Source organism: Chlamydomonas reinhardtii, chromosome 2 (genome assembly GCF_000002595.2).
Source record: "Chlamydomonas reinhardtii strain CC-503 cw92 mt+ chromosome 2, whole genome shotgun sequence".
NCBI classification, from domain to species: domain Eukaryota; kingdom Viridiplantae; phylum Chlorophyta; class Chlorophyceae; order Chlamydomonadales; family Chlamydomonadaceae; genus Chlamydomonas; species Chlamydomonas reinhardtii.
The window spans coordinates 2,906,805-2,919,344 of NC_057005.1; the positions used below are offsets into that span (position 1 = coordinate 2,906,805).

At 68.3% G+C, this 12,540-nt stretch overlaps 1 protein-coding gene across 1 annotated transcript; it reads right to left on the reverse strand.

Annotated features, from left to right (window-relative positions):
* Window positions 1-240: 240 nt before the first annotated feature.
* Window positions 241-12,040, reverse strand: CHLRE_02g095032v5 (uncharacterized protein). The gene is made up of 8 exons (XM_043059499.1): window positions 9,835-12,040; window positions 9,111-9,769; window positions 8,454-8,879; window positions 6,286-6,729; window positions 4,337-6,112; window positions 2,020-4,220; window positions 919-1,012; window positions 241-776 (listed from the first exon to the last, which is right to left on the reverse strand). The coding sequence occupies exons 1-8, from the start codon at window positions 11,481-11,483 to the stop codon at window positions 697-699; spliced, it is 7,329 nt and encodes a 2,442-aa protein (XP_042927133.1). The 5' UTR covers window positions 11,484-12,040; the 3' UTR covers window positions 241-696.
* Window positions 12,041-12,540: the final 500 nt, after the last annotated feature.

Consider the following 12,540-nt stretch of genomic DNA (forward strand, 5'->3'; position numbering starts at 1 on the left):
AGGCCCCGGACCGGCTCCCAGGTTGTGGTCCTGGCCACGCGGGGGGGGCAGGACGGGGCGGGCGGTTGCCCTGGCGTGGCGGCGTCACGGCGTGGGCAACGTGTTGACATAGTTGACCACATGGGGGACGTGCAGATGCAGGAGGCGGCGGGTGTGGGTGACACAGCGGCTGCCGCTGGTGGCGCCAGCGGACCACCCGCCGTGGCCTCGCCCTCGCTGCCAGCTCTGGTTTTTTTTTTTGAGGAATCATCCTTACAAGGTTGAACAGGGGCAGACGCGCTGCCCCCCTGCTGCCTGAAGACAGCCTGGTCCCCGAGACCAGAACCCTGACAGGGCAAGAAGAGAAGAAAAGAGAAGAAAAACAGAAAGCAAACACCTCGAAAACCGCCAACAACCACCCCCACCCATCCCACCCCACCCCACCCCGACCCGGCAGACAGAGCAGGAGGCTGGCCCCCCCGCCCCCCGGGAGGGGTTGCACAAAAACACCGCCAGACCTAACCCAAGCACCAACCTACACCACAGCCAACCGCAAGAACCACCACCACCGCGCACCAGAAAAGGAAACACCAGCGCTACGCACTCGCCCCGCCCAAACCCACCCCACCCCCACAAGTCGGTTGCTTAAGCAACACCCCAGGAGAGCCGGCAGAGGAGACACAAGCAGAAAACTAAACGGGCCAGATGTGGCGCTGACTAAGCGGGCTCCAGCCCGCTGCAAGACGCGCTGTGCAGGAAGGCCCACAGCCGCCCAGGCGCTGCGACGCCAGCCAGAGCTAAAACACATGGGCGCCAGATAAGCTGATGACGATAATACGCCACGCCAGCGCCTGGAAAGAAACGCCGCCCAAAAGGAAACCTAGGGGGCCTGCACAGGTGATGCAAGCGTCAGCTGCAAGTTCAACTTCGGTGACCCACCCTGAACCTCCTCCACTTCACAAAGCGCGCCACCCGCCGTCCAGATGGCAACAAAGTGCTCCAGCTTAGCCGCCTTGAGCTGTGCGGTGAGAAGCTGTGTGGGCAGAGCCGACAGGGTTTCAGGGGTTAGCGTGGCGGCAGTGAAACGCAGCTGCATCACCCTGCGCAGCTCGCTGACCACCTCCCGAACCACATTTTATTTTTGAGGAATCATTCTTACAAGGTTGAACAGGGGCAGACGCGCTGCCCCCCTACTGCCCGAAAGCAGCCTGGTCCCCGAGACCAGAACCCTGACAGGGCAAGAAGAGAAGAAAAGAGAAGAAAAACAGAAAACAAACACCTGGAAAACCGCCACCAACCACCCCCAACCATCCCACCCCACCCCACCCCGACCCGGCAGACAGAGCAGAAGGCTGGCCCCCCCGCCCCCCGGGAGGGGTACACATGCTCCGACGTCTGCTTAGCAGGCTCGTGGGACCAGTACGCACACCAGACGGCGTACAAGAAGGTGGCCCGCAAAGTGCTCCACAGCAGCGCGCCCGCCCCCCGCGGGCCTGAGGCCCACATACCCATGCGGTCCCCCAGCATGAAGCCCGCGTCCGTCACTGGCGGTGCCGCTGCCTGGGGCGCAACGCAGGCCCACAGCTGCTGCAGCCACGTCCTCGCCTGCGCATAAGCTGGACACTCCAGGAAGATGTGCGTCAGGCTGGCCCACGCCCGCGGGCCAGGTGGCCCGCAGGCGGGGTGAGGACAGTGCGCCCCCAACCCCCCGCACCCCATGGTCACCCGTGGACGAATGCCCTTGCCCGCCCTGTACAGCCCGCAAGGCAGGTAAGCATGTTGCAGCCGGTACACAAGTACCTTGACCCCCCGACTGGCGTGGCTGTCCCACAGCCTCCGCCACGTACCCCGCAGAAGGGACGCATCCGGGGGCGGCATGCGAGGGTCGCCCTCCACTGCCGCTGCTGCTGCCGCCGCCGCCGTGGCAGGCCCCGTGCTAGGCCCCGCCCCGCCCGCCGCCTGCTCCTGCAGCCGCGCGGACCGCCGCGGCCCCTCACCTGACTGCTGGGACGGGGACGCATACGACTGCAGTTCTCTCGCCGGCGTGTTCTGCAGCCCGGCTGCCGCAGAGGTGCGGTGGAGCCAGGGGTCCAGAGCCACCGGGTTATTGTGGAAATGCTGCGCCGCCGTGGTGGTCAGCTGCGCCGCTGCACGCTGCCACTCCGCCTCCCGCTCCACCAGCCGCGACTGTGCCGCCGGCTGGGTCCCCGAACCCTCCGCCTGCTGTGCTGGCGCTGGGCACGGCATGGCTGCAGGGCGTGCCGGAGCCGGAGGTGCGGCCGGGTTAGCCGCGGTGATGGCCCGCCGCACGTCCCGCACCGTGTAGTCCGCCAAGCTGACACCCGCAATCCGGCAGTGCTCCGGGTGCACCACCACCCCAGCCTCCGGCGCCAGGAAGTACGGCGCCCGAGGCCACGCCCCCGCCCGGTCCCCTGGTGATGCTGCATCGTACGCCGCCCGCTCTTCAAAGGTCCACAGGTGCCGCGGCTTGCGATGCTGCAGCACACAGGCAGGCTGCCACGCCCCATCCACCGCTGCACGCTGCCACTCCGCCTCCCGCTCCACCAGCCGCGACTGTGCCGCCGGCTGTGTCCCCGAACCCCCCGCCTGCTGTGCTGGCGCTGGGCACGGCATGGCTGCAGGGCGTGCCGGAGCCGGAGGTGCGGCCGGGTTAGCCGCGGTGATGGCCCGCCGCACGTCCCGCACCGTGTAGTCCGCCAAGCTGACACCCGCAATCCGGCAGTGCTCCGGGTGCACCACCACCCCAGCCTCCGGCGCCAGGAAGTACGGCGCCCGAGGCCACGCCCCCGCCCGGTCCCCTGGTGATGCTGCATCGTACGCCGCCCGCTCTTCAAAGGTCCACAGGTGCCGCGGCTTGCGATGCTGCAGCACACAGGCAGGCTGCCACGCCCCATCCACCGCCGGGGGCAGCACGCCAGGCCCAGGCTCCAAGAGCCGCCCCGTGTAGTGGACGTAGGACACAGCCCCCGCAGCGTTAGCCACCCACAGCTGGTCCAGGCTAACCCGCCACTGTGGCGGCGGCGCTGGCGGCTGAGTGGCTGGCTGCGGCGGATGCTGTTCCACACCCGCGCTCCGCACGTGGCCGACCGCGGCCGCCAGCCGGGCAGGCAGCCCCGCTGGCGCCGGCGCGTCGCTGTACACCCACGCCCACGTGGTGGCGGAGTCCGGGCGCACATGGGTAAGCAGCGCCCGGGTGAGCATCTTCCAGGGTTGCCGGCCTGGCTGGGCAAGGAGGGCGAAAGTCTTAGCTTGCAGGGCAGACAGGAACGCAGGCAGGTCGACGTGGTTGACACCCCCGTCCTTGTACGGCAGACAGGCCGTTTCCCGCTTTGGCAGCAGGAGCGGGTTCCCGTGCGACACCAGGCTGGCGTCCTCAGCGTGCATGGAGCGCGCAGCAAAGTGGTCCACCAGGTCGGTGAGTTCCTTCAGCTGCGCAGGCGACGGGTTAAGGAAGCTGAAGTGGTAGGCCAGCTTCGCCGCCAGCACCTGCTTCGCAATGTGCACACGGCCAACGAGAGTCAGAGACAGGGCAGCCCACAGACGCGCCACAAACGCCATGCCGCGAGCCCGCCGGGTGTACAAGTCAGCTGCAGCCGCATCCGAGTCCCATGACAGGGGCACACCCAGGTGCGTGACGGCGCCAGTGGTAAACGGCGCCCCCGTGTGTGGGCAAGGGCCCGTCAGGTGCGCAAACCTGCCAAGGCCCATGGCCTTGCTCTTGTCCGGATGGACACGGGCGTTGGACGCGCGGCAGAACAGCTGTACTGCCGCCATCAGGACCGGCCCGTCCACCGCCGGGTCGCGCGCCGTGAGGGTCGTGTCGTCAGCGTGGTGGGCAGCCGGTGGCGCCTGCTCGCCGCTGGGTAACAGGGGCGTGCGCAGTGCCCCTTGCTCCACCTGCCGCCGCAGAAAGGACGTCAGTGGCTGCATCTGGATGACCCACAGGGGTGGTGAGGCGGTGCTGCCCTGCGGCAAGCCGTTCAGCACTGGGAAGGCGTCAGAGAGCATCCCGTTCACACGCACGCGGCCAGAGCCGTTGGCAGTGAGCAGGCGGATCCAGCGCAGCATGCGCGGCCCAAACCCAAGTCCCTCCGCGGACGCATACAGCCACTGCCGGTGCACCCGGTCATACGCCTTTTCAATGTCCAAGAAGTACAGCGCACCACCCTGCCGTGGCGTGCCGTCCGCGCCCACGTCCAGGCGCATCCATTCGATCAGGCCTTGGAGGTACAGCGCGTTGTCTCCAATCCAGCGGCCGGTGATGAACGCGGTTTGCAGCTCATCCACAACTTTTTTTTTTGAGGAATCATCCTTACAAGGTTGAACAGGGGCAGACGCACAACTGCATCCAGGGCGGGCTGCAGGCGGGCGCTGACGGCCTTGGACACCATCTTGAAGTCGCAGTTGAGCAGCGTGATGGGCCGGTAGGACGCCAGCTCGGCGCGGTCCAGGCTTTTGCCCTTGTAGATGAGGGTGATGATGCCCTCCCGCCAGGAGGCGGGCAGCGCTGCCGCCATTTCACCGCCATCGTGGGCGTCTGCGGCGGCAGCAAAGGCAGCGGCAGCAGCAGCACACAAGCGCGGACCCAGCAGCGCCCAGAAAACCTTGTACACCTCGTACGGGACCCCGTCCGACCCAGGCGCTTTACCATTGGCGGAGCCAGCCAGCGCTGCCATCAGCTCGGCATCACTGAGGGCGCCGTCACCGGCCCCCTCTGCGGCGGCGTGCAGATCCGCCGGAACCTTGCGGTCAATGGCCGCCAGAAGCTGTTGCTGCGACGCCGTACAGACCGGCTGCACGCGGAACAGGCCGGTGGGGCTGGTGCTGCTGTACATGGCTGCGGCGGCGGCGGAGACAGTGTTGCGCGTGCCCGGCCCCGTGAGCGCCACCGGCGCCGGTTGCCCCGGCACCTTCAAGTGCGTGATGGGCTCCTGCGCGCCGGCTGCTGGCTCGTCAGCCTGCCGATGGAACCAGCGAGTGCCCCGCTCCCCATGCTCCTCCATCAGTGCAGCGCGGGCATTGTGGCTGGCCGCTGCGGCAGCTGCCCGCTCCTCCCGCACCGCCAAGTTGGCCATGGCCGCAGCCTGACGCTGCGCGGCGCTGGCACCCGGCCGGTCGGCCAGGGCAGCGGCCGTGTCCGCGGCCAGCACCACGCCATGCAGCCCGTCCCGGGTCTGGCGTGCATGCCGACGGTGGATGCTGGTGGCGGCCTCCCGCAAGAAGAACTTGTCCGCCTCCCATTGCGTGCAAGCGCCATCACCTGTACTGGTCACGGGATTTGCGGCAACGTGCGCCTCCAAGCGCTGCTGGAGCTCCAAACGCAGCGAGGGGTGAAACAGCAGGTACGTGAGGAAGCGCCACTGCTCCCGGTGCGCATGTGGCAGGTCGGGCAAGGACAGGGTGAGCAGCACACCGTTGTGGTCCCCAGGCGCCCCATACGTGCGTGCGACATCCACCACCCACGGCGCCGCGGTGGCACTGACATACCACCGATCCAGGCGTGCGGGAGAGGCCGGCTTGGGCGTGGCCGGATGCGTGTAGCCCTTGGCGCCGCCACGCTTGCTCGCCCAAGGGTCCACCAGACTGAACTGGGCGAGGAGGCTGGCAAGTTGCGGGGCACCTGCAGCACGTGATGGGCTAGGGGCCGCCTCCTGACTGGCATCGGTGACACAGTTCCAGTCCCCACCGACAACAAGCACCCTGTCCGTGGCCAGGTGGGGATGCAGCCCGGCAAAGAAAGCAGGCTTGTCCGCCACGGCCGTGGGCGCATACACACACACGAAGCGCAGGCGCAGGTGACCCACGTCCCAATCCCAACATACCACACGGCCCGCCGCATCCGTTGACGGCGGCTGCAGTACGCAGCCCGGAAGGGACAGCCGACTCCGCGCCAGGACAGCCGTCCCACAGGAGTGGGGCGACGCTGCCGGGCTGGCAGCAAGGCAGTGGCGCCACGGAAGGCACGCCCCCTGCGCGGCACGAAGGCAAGACTCCAGCGCGGTCGTGTCAGTAGCGTGGGTCTCCTGCACCATCGCCACATCCGCCCCAACTTGCTGCAGGTGTGAGACCAGCGCCCGCGCCTTGAACGGCGAGCCCAGGCCGTTGACATTCACTGTCAGCAGCCGAAGGTTCGCCGCTCCCACTGGTGGCCGCATTATGAGCCCCCGCCGGCCATGGCAGCGCCGTGGCGGTGGCGGTTGCTGTTGCTGCTGTGGCGTTTGCCGCGGCGGCCGCCACCCTGGCTGGGGGGCGCGCCGCCGCTGCTGGTGCTCATGCTAGCGGCACCTGAGCTGGCGCCGCCGGGGTGCAACGGAGCGCTGCCCAGGCTCATGAGGCTGGAGGTACTGCGGCTGCGGTGCTGGCGTTGCCGGCGGCTGGGCCCGCTGGGCCCGCTGGCCCCGCCGGGGTCCACCGGCCCACGCTTAGCGGACCGCAGGGTGCGGGCGTCTAGGAGCACGTAGTCCATGTAGGCCGTCTGCACCTGCTGCGCGGCGTCATCCAGCTGCTCCGTCACGTCGAAAGGCAGGGGCGTGTCTGCAGACTGGGCTGAGTATAGGCGCCACCAGCCAGTGAACTCGTCGCGCAGCTGTTCCAGGACGGCGGTACGGCCTGCCGGCACGCGGCAGACGGCCCAGTCCGGTACGGTGGCGCCCTGGTCACGGAGGTAGGCGAGGAGGCGGCCACCAAGCGCGTCGTGGCCCAGCTGCGCCCACTCATGCCCCTGCACATCTGCGCAGCGGTTCTGGTGCGTCACGAGGTCAGAGCCGATGGCAACACACGTGTCCCGGGTCAGGCAAACGGCCCCGTACTCCGCCTCACTGCCCGCACCCCCACCAGCGCGCCCAACCGTGTCGGCCGAAACCCCCAGGCCCCTGCCCCTGCCCTTACCACCACCCGCCGGTTGTGACGTCTGCAGTGGCAGCCGCGCCTGGGGCGGCGGCTGGGGCACTGCCCGCCCCGCTCCTCCACCCTGACGCCCCAACCCGCTGCCCCCACCAGCCTGCTGTCCCCCTGCCGGCCGCCTAGTGGGCACCCCCGGCGAGCTAGCACCGTCCTGCGGGGGGGGCAGCCCGCCGCCCAAGCGCCCTGCCCTCTGCTGCGGGAGCTGGGCGGGGCCACCGCGCCCTTTGGAGCGGGGCTGTTGCAGTGGCGGCGGCGGCGGTGCGTGCGCGGCTGGTTGCACCCGTCGCCCCCGCCCGGGCGCCGCCGTGGCAGCGCCATCGCCCGCCCCGTCCTGTCCCCCCAGCGTTGCCAGGACCTCAAACCGGGAGCCGGTCCGGGGCCTGGGCGGCTGCACCTGGCGCTGCGGCTCCTGCTGCTGCTGTTGCTGTACCCGCCGTTGCTGCTGGAGATGGAGGTCCGCCATGTAGGCCAAGTACCGCTGCATCACAGCGGTCTGCTCCTGATCCTGCCTGGCGGCTGCCCGCTGATCAAAGGGTGGCTGTGACGCGGGAGCCCCACTGGGCTGCTGCTGCACGCCAGCCGACCCAGCATCGGCAGTACGACGCCTGACCGCCGGTGGCCCCCCCACGCCTGCCGAACGCTGCCCCCCGCTAAGCCCTCCCGCTGCCACCCGCTGCTGTGAAGAGGGCTGCTGCTGTCGCTCGGCCCTCAGGGGAGCCGCAGCAGCACGGGTGCTTGCCCCCGCCACCAGGTGTGGCAGCGAGGGCGAGGCCACGGCGGGTGGTCTGCTGGCACCACCAGCGGCAGCCGCTGCGTCACCCACACCCGCCGCCTCCTGCATCTGCACGTCCCCCACGTGGTTTTTTTTTTTGAGGAATCATCCTTACAAGGTTGAACAGGGGCAGACGCGCTGCCCCCCTGCTGCCAGAAAGCAGCCTGGTCCCCGAGACCAGAACCCTGACAGGGCAAGAAGAGAAGAAGAGAGAAGAAAACAGAAAGCAAACACCTCGAAAACCGCCACCAAACACCCCAAACCATCCCACCCCACCCCACCCCGACCCGGCAGACAGAGCAGGAGGCTGGCCCCCCCGCCCCCCGGGAGGGGTTGCACAAAAACACCGCCAGACCTAACCCAAGCACCAACCTACACCACAGCCTAACCGCAAGAACCACCACCACTGCGCGCCAGAAAAGAAAACACCAGCGCTACGCACTCGCCCCGCCCAAAACCCACCCCACCCCCACAAGTCGGTTGCTTAAGCAACACCCCAGGAGAGCCGGCAGAGGAGACACAAGCAGAAAACTAAACGGGCCAGATGTGGCGCTGACTAAGCGGGCTCCAGCCCGCTGCAAGACGCCCTGTGCAGGAAGGCCCACAGCCGCCCAGGCGCTGTGACGCCAGCCAGAGCTAAAACACATGGGCGCCAGATAAGCTGATGACGATAGTACACCACGCCAGCGCATGGAAAGAACCGCCGCCCAAAAGGAAACCTAGGGGGCCTGCACAGGTGATGCAAGCGTCAGCCGCAAGTTCAACTTCGGTGACCCACCCTGAACCTCCTCCACTTCACAAAGCGCGCCACCCGCCGACCAGATGGCAACAAAGTGCTCCAGCTTAGCCGCCTTGAGCTGTGCGGTGAGGAGCTGTGTGGGCAGAGCCGACAGGGTTTCAGGGGTTAGCGTGGCGGCAGTGAAACGCAGCTGCATCACCCTGCGCAGCTCGCTGACCACCTCCCGAACCACATGCTCCGACGTCTGCTTAGCAGGCTCGCGGGACCAGTACGCACACCAGACGGCGTACAAGAAGGTGGCCCGCAAAGTGCTCCACAGCAGCGCGCCCGCCCCCCGCGGGCCTGAGGCCCACATACCCATGCGGTCCCCCAGCATGAAGCCCGCGTCCGTCACTGGCGGCGCCGCTGCCTGGGGCGCAACGCAGGCCCACAGCTGCTGCAGCCACGTCCTCGCCTGCGCATAAGCTGGACACTCCAGGAAGATGTGCGTCAGGCTGGCCCACGCCCGCGGGCAAGGTGGCCCGCAGGCGGGGTGAGGACAGTGCGCCCCCAACCCCCCGCACCCCGTGGTCACCCGTGGACGAATTCCCTTGCCCGCCCTGTACAGCCCGCAAGGCAGGTAAGCATGTTGCAGCCGGTACACAAGCACCTTAGCCCCCCGACTGGCGTGGCTGTCCCACAGCCTCCGCCACGTACCCCGCAGAAGGGACGCATCCGGGGGCGGCATGCGAGGGTCGCCCTCCACCGCCGCCACTGCTGCGGCCGCCGCCGTGGCAGGCCCAGTGCTAGGTCCCGCCCCGCCCGCCGCCTGCTTCTGCAGCCGCGCGGACCGCCGCGGCCCCTCACCTGACTGCTGGGACGGGGACGCATACGACTGCAGTTCTCTCGCCGGCGTGTTCTGCAGCGCGGCTGCCGCAGAGGTGCGGTGAAGCCAGGGGTCCAGAGCCACCGGGTTATTGTGGAAATGCTGCGCCGCCGTGGTGGTCAGCTGCGCCGCTGCACGCTGCCACTCCGCCTCCCGCTCCACCAGCCGCGACTGTGCCGCCGGCTGGGTCCCCGAACCCCCCGCCTGCTGTGCTGGCGCTGGGCACGGCATGGCTGCAGGGCGGGCCGGAGCCGGAGGTGCGGCCGGGTTAGCCGCGGTGATGGCCCGCCGCACGTCCCGCACCGTGTAGTCCGCCAAGCTGACACCCGCAATCCGGCAGTGCTCCGGGTGCACCACCACCCCAGCCTCCGGCGCCAGGAAGTACGGCGCCCGAGGCCACGCCCCCGCCCGGTCCCCTGGTGATGCTGCATCGTACGCCGCCCGCTCTTCAAAGGTCCACAGGTGCCGCGGCTTGCGATGCTGCAGCACACTATGTCAACACGTTGCCCACGCCGTGACGCCGCCGCGCCAGGGCCACCGCCCGCCCCGTCCTGCCCCCCCAGCGTGGCCAGGACCACAACCTGGGAGCCGGTCCGGGGCCTGGGCGACTGCCCCTGGTGCTGCAGCTCCTGCTGCTGCTGTTGCTGTAACCGCCGTTGCCGCTGGAGATTGAGGTCCGCCAGCTCGGCCAAGTACCGCTGCATCGCAGCGGTCTGCTCCTGATCCTGCCCGGCGGCTGCCTGCTGATCCAAGGCCGGCCGTGGCGCGGGGGTTCCACTGTGCTGCTGCTGCACGCCAGCCGGCCCAGCACCGGCAGGGCGAGCCCTGGCCGCCGGCGGCCCCCCCACGCCTGCCGCCGGCCGGACCCCGCTAAGCCCTCTCGCTGTCACCCGCTGCTGCGAAGAGGGCTGCTGCTGCAGTGCGGCCCGCAGTGCAGCCGCAGCAGCACGGTTGCTTTCCCCCGCCACCAGAACTGGCAGCGGGGGCGGGGCCCCGCTGTGTGGCCCGCTGGCGCCACCAGCTGCAGCCGCCACGTCACCCAAACCCGCCGCCTCCTGCATCTGCACGTCCCCCACGTGGTCAACAACGTCCGCTGCGGTCGACATGGCAGCCGCGGGCCTCGCCACACCCAAGGTGTTGCCACCCAGGTCGGCGACCCCAGCTGCAGCCGGAGCAGGGCTGCCTGCCGCAGCTGTCGTGGCCGTCCCAGCCGCCTGGGGGGCGCCACGGACCTCAACCTGCATGGGCTCCTCACCGGGCATCTCAAACTTGGCACAGTGCAGGTGAGAGAGCTGCGGGTCCCAGACTGGGCCCCGCACACAGGCAAAGATGTGGTTGGTGATGCCCTGGCCTGCGGGGGCCTGGGGCTCCCCCTTGGGGCCCACCGATTTGGCGCACTGCTCTGAGACCACATAAGCACACGCCAGGTTAGAGGGGTCCGAGGTGGTGGGATAGCCACCCGCCTGCAGCACCAAATCGGTGCGACCGCGGAAAGCCCCCCACACAGGGCCCCCTACCATCTTGACCGTGACGGTGTAGGTGCCCGGAATGATGGGCCGGGTGTCCACTGGCACGTGAACCGTGAGGACAGCCTGACCGCGCTGGAGCGGTACCGCCAGCGGCGACTTGCGCATGAGCTCCGCTGTGAAGGCCGCTTTGCTGGCGCTGGTCGCGCGCCGGCTGAAGGCCAGCCCCGCAAACGTGCGGGAGGGGCGGCCTGTGCTGTGCAGAGAGTGGCCCTGCAAGAGCTGCGGCTGGTTGCCCTGCCTGCACATGGTGTCCAGCACTGACAGGGCAGCACTGGTCACTTCCCGGACGCCAGCTGAGGACAGCTGCTCGCCCTCTGGGAGCCCCGTGGTGGCACCCACCAGAAGGACTGGATAGGTAGGCAGGCTGGGGCCCAGGGGCTGAGTCGTCAGGTCCTGCACGCCGTGTGCCAGGCTATGCGTGGACAGGGCAAGGTGGAGCTGCAGCCCGGGGCTGAAGAACGGGCTGGCAGTGTTGCCCCCACCTGCAGGGGTGCTGTCCGCTGCCAAGTCCGGCAGTGGGCGGCGACGCCCAAACGCAGGCCCCCCACACGGCACGGCGTGTGCTGCTGTGGCCGCGCCGTGTGCGGGTGTGCTGTATGGCTGGTGTTGGCCCCTGGTGTCTTGGCTGCGCTGAGACACCAGGCGGAACCGACCAGGATCACCCAGCAACTGCATAGCTGCCCAAGATCAGCACTCACAGGGCATCACAGCAGGGCGGGCGCCAGGCAACCAGGCGCCAGGCAACAAGGGCACGAAGATGAGCCACACCCCGAAAAAACAGCCAAGTGCTGCAGGGCTCCCCCGACCGCCACACCCAAGGCACCCTGCTGCACGCGCGGATGCAAATGACCAACCACAAAGGTTGATACGCCGCCTGCTCCAAGCTGGTGAAGTGTGGTGCTCGCCGAGATGTTAAAATGCCGACAAGCAAAATGTTGCCAACTCCACGGCAACGCTCCTGAACTGCCAGAATCCTATTCCATAGCGATGTCGAGGTCCAAAGCACAAGCCGGCATAGGCTGAAAGGCGCTGGAGAGGGAGTGTCGCGCTACAGCTGCAAAGTGGACTGACGAAAAACGAGCAAGCCCACAAATGCAAACTGCTTCACAGTGGTTCATAGGCCTTAAGAAGCCTAAAACAATAGGAAGCAAGTCAAACAGCGCGAGAGAAGTGACGTCGACTGTTTCAAAGCTGTGCAGAAGGAAAGGAGGATGCAAGAATAGCAAGAGAAGAGGAAAAAGTAAAGTAAAGTAAAGTAAAGTAAAGTCGGCTACCTCCGTGACCAGGGCGCCACTGCACCGGACTGGGCCGTCTGCCGCGTGCCGGCTGGCCGTACCGCCGTCCTGGCACAGCTGCGCGACGAGTTCACTGGCTGGTGGCGCCTGTACTCAGCCCAGCCTGCAGATACACCCCTGCCTTCCGACGTGACGGAGCAGCTGGATGACGCCGCGCAGCAGGTGCAGACGGCCTACATGGACTACGTGCTCCTAGACGCCCGCACCCTGCGGTCCGCTAAGCGTGGGCCGGCGGACCCCGGCGGGGCCAGCGGGCCCAGCCGCCGGCAACGCCAGCACCGCAGCCGCAGTACCTCCAGCCTCATGAGCCTGGGCAGCGCTCCATTGCACCCCGGCGGCGCCAGCTCAGGTGCCGTTAGCATGAGCACCAGCGGCGGCGGCGCGCCCCCCAGCCAGGGTGGCGGCCGCCGCGGCAAACGCCACAGCAGCAACAGCAA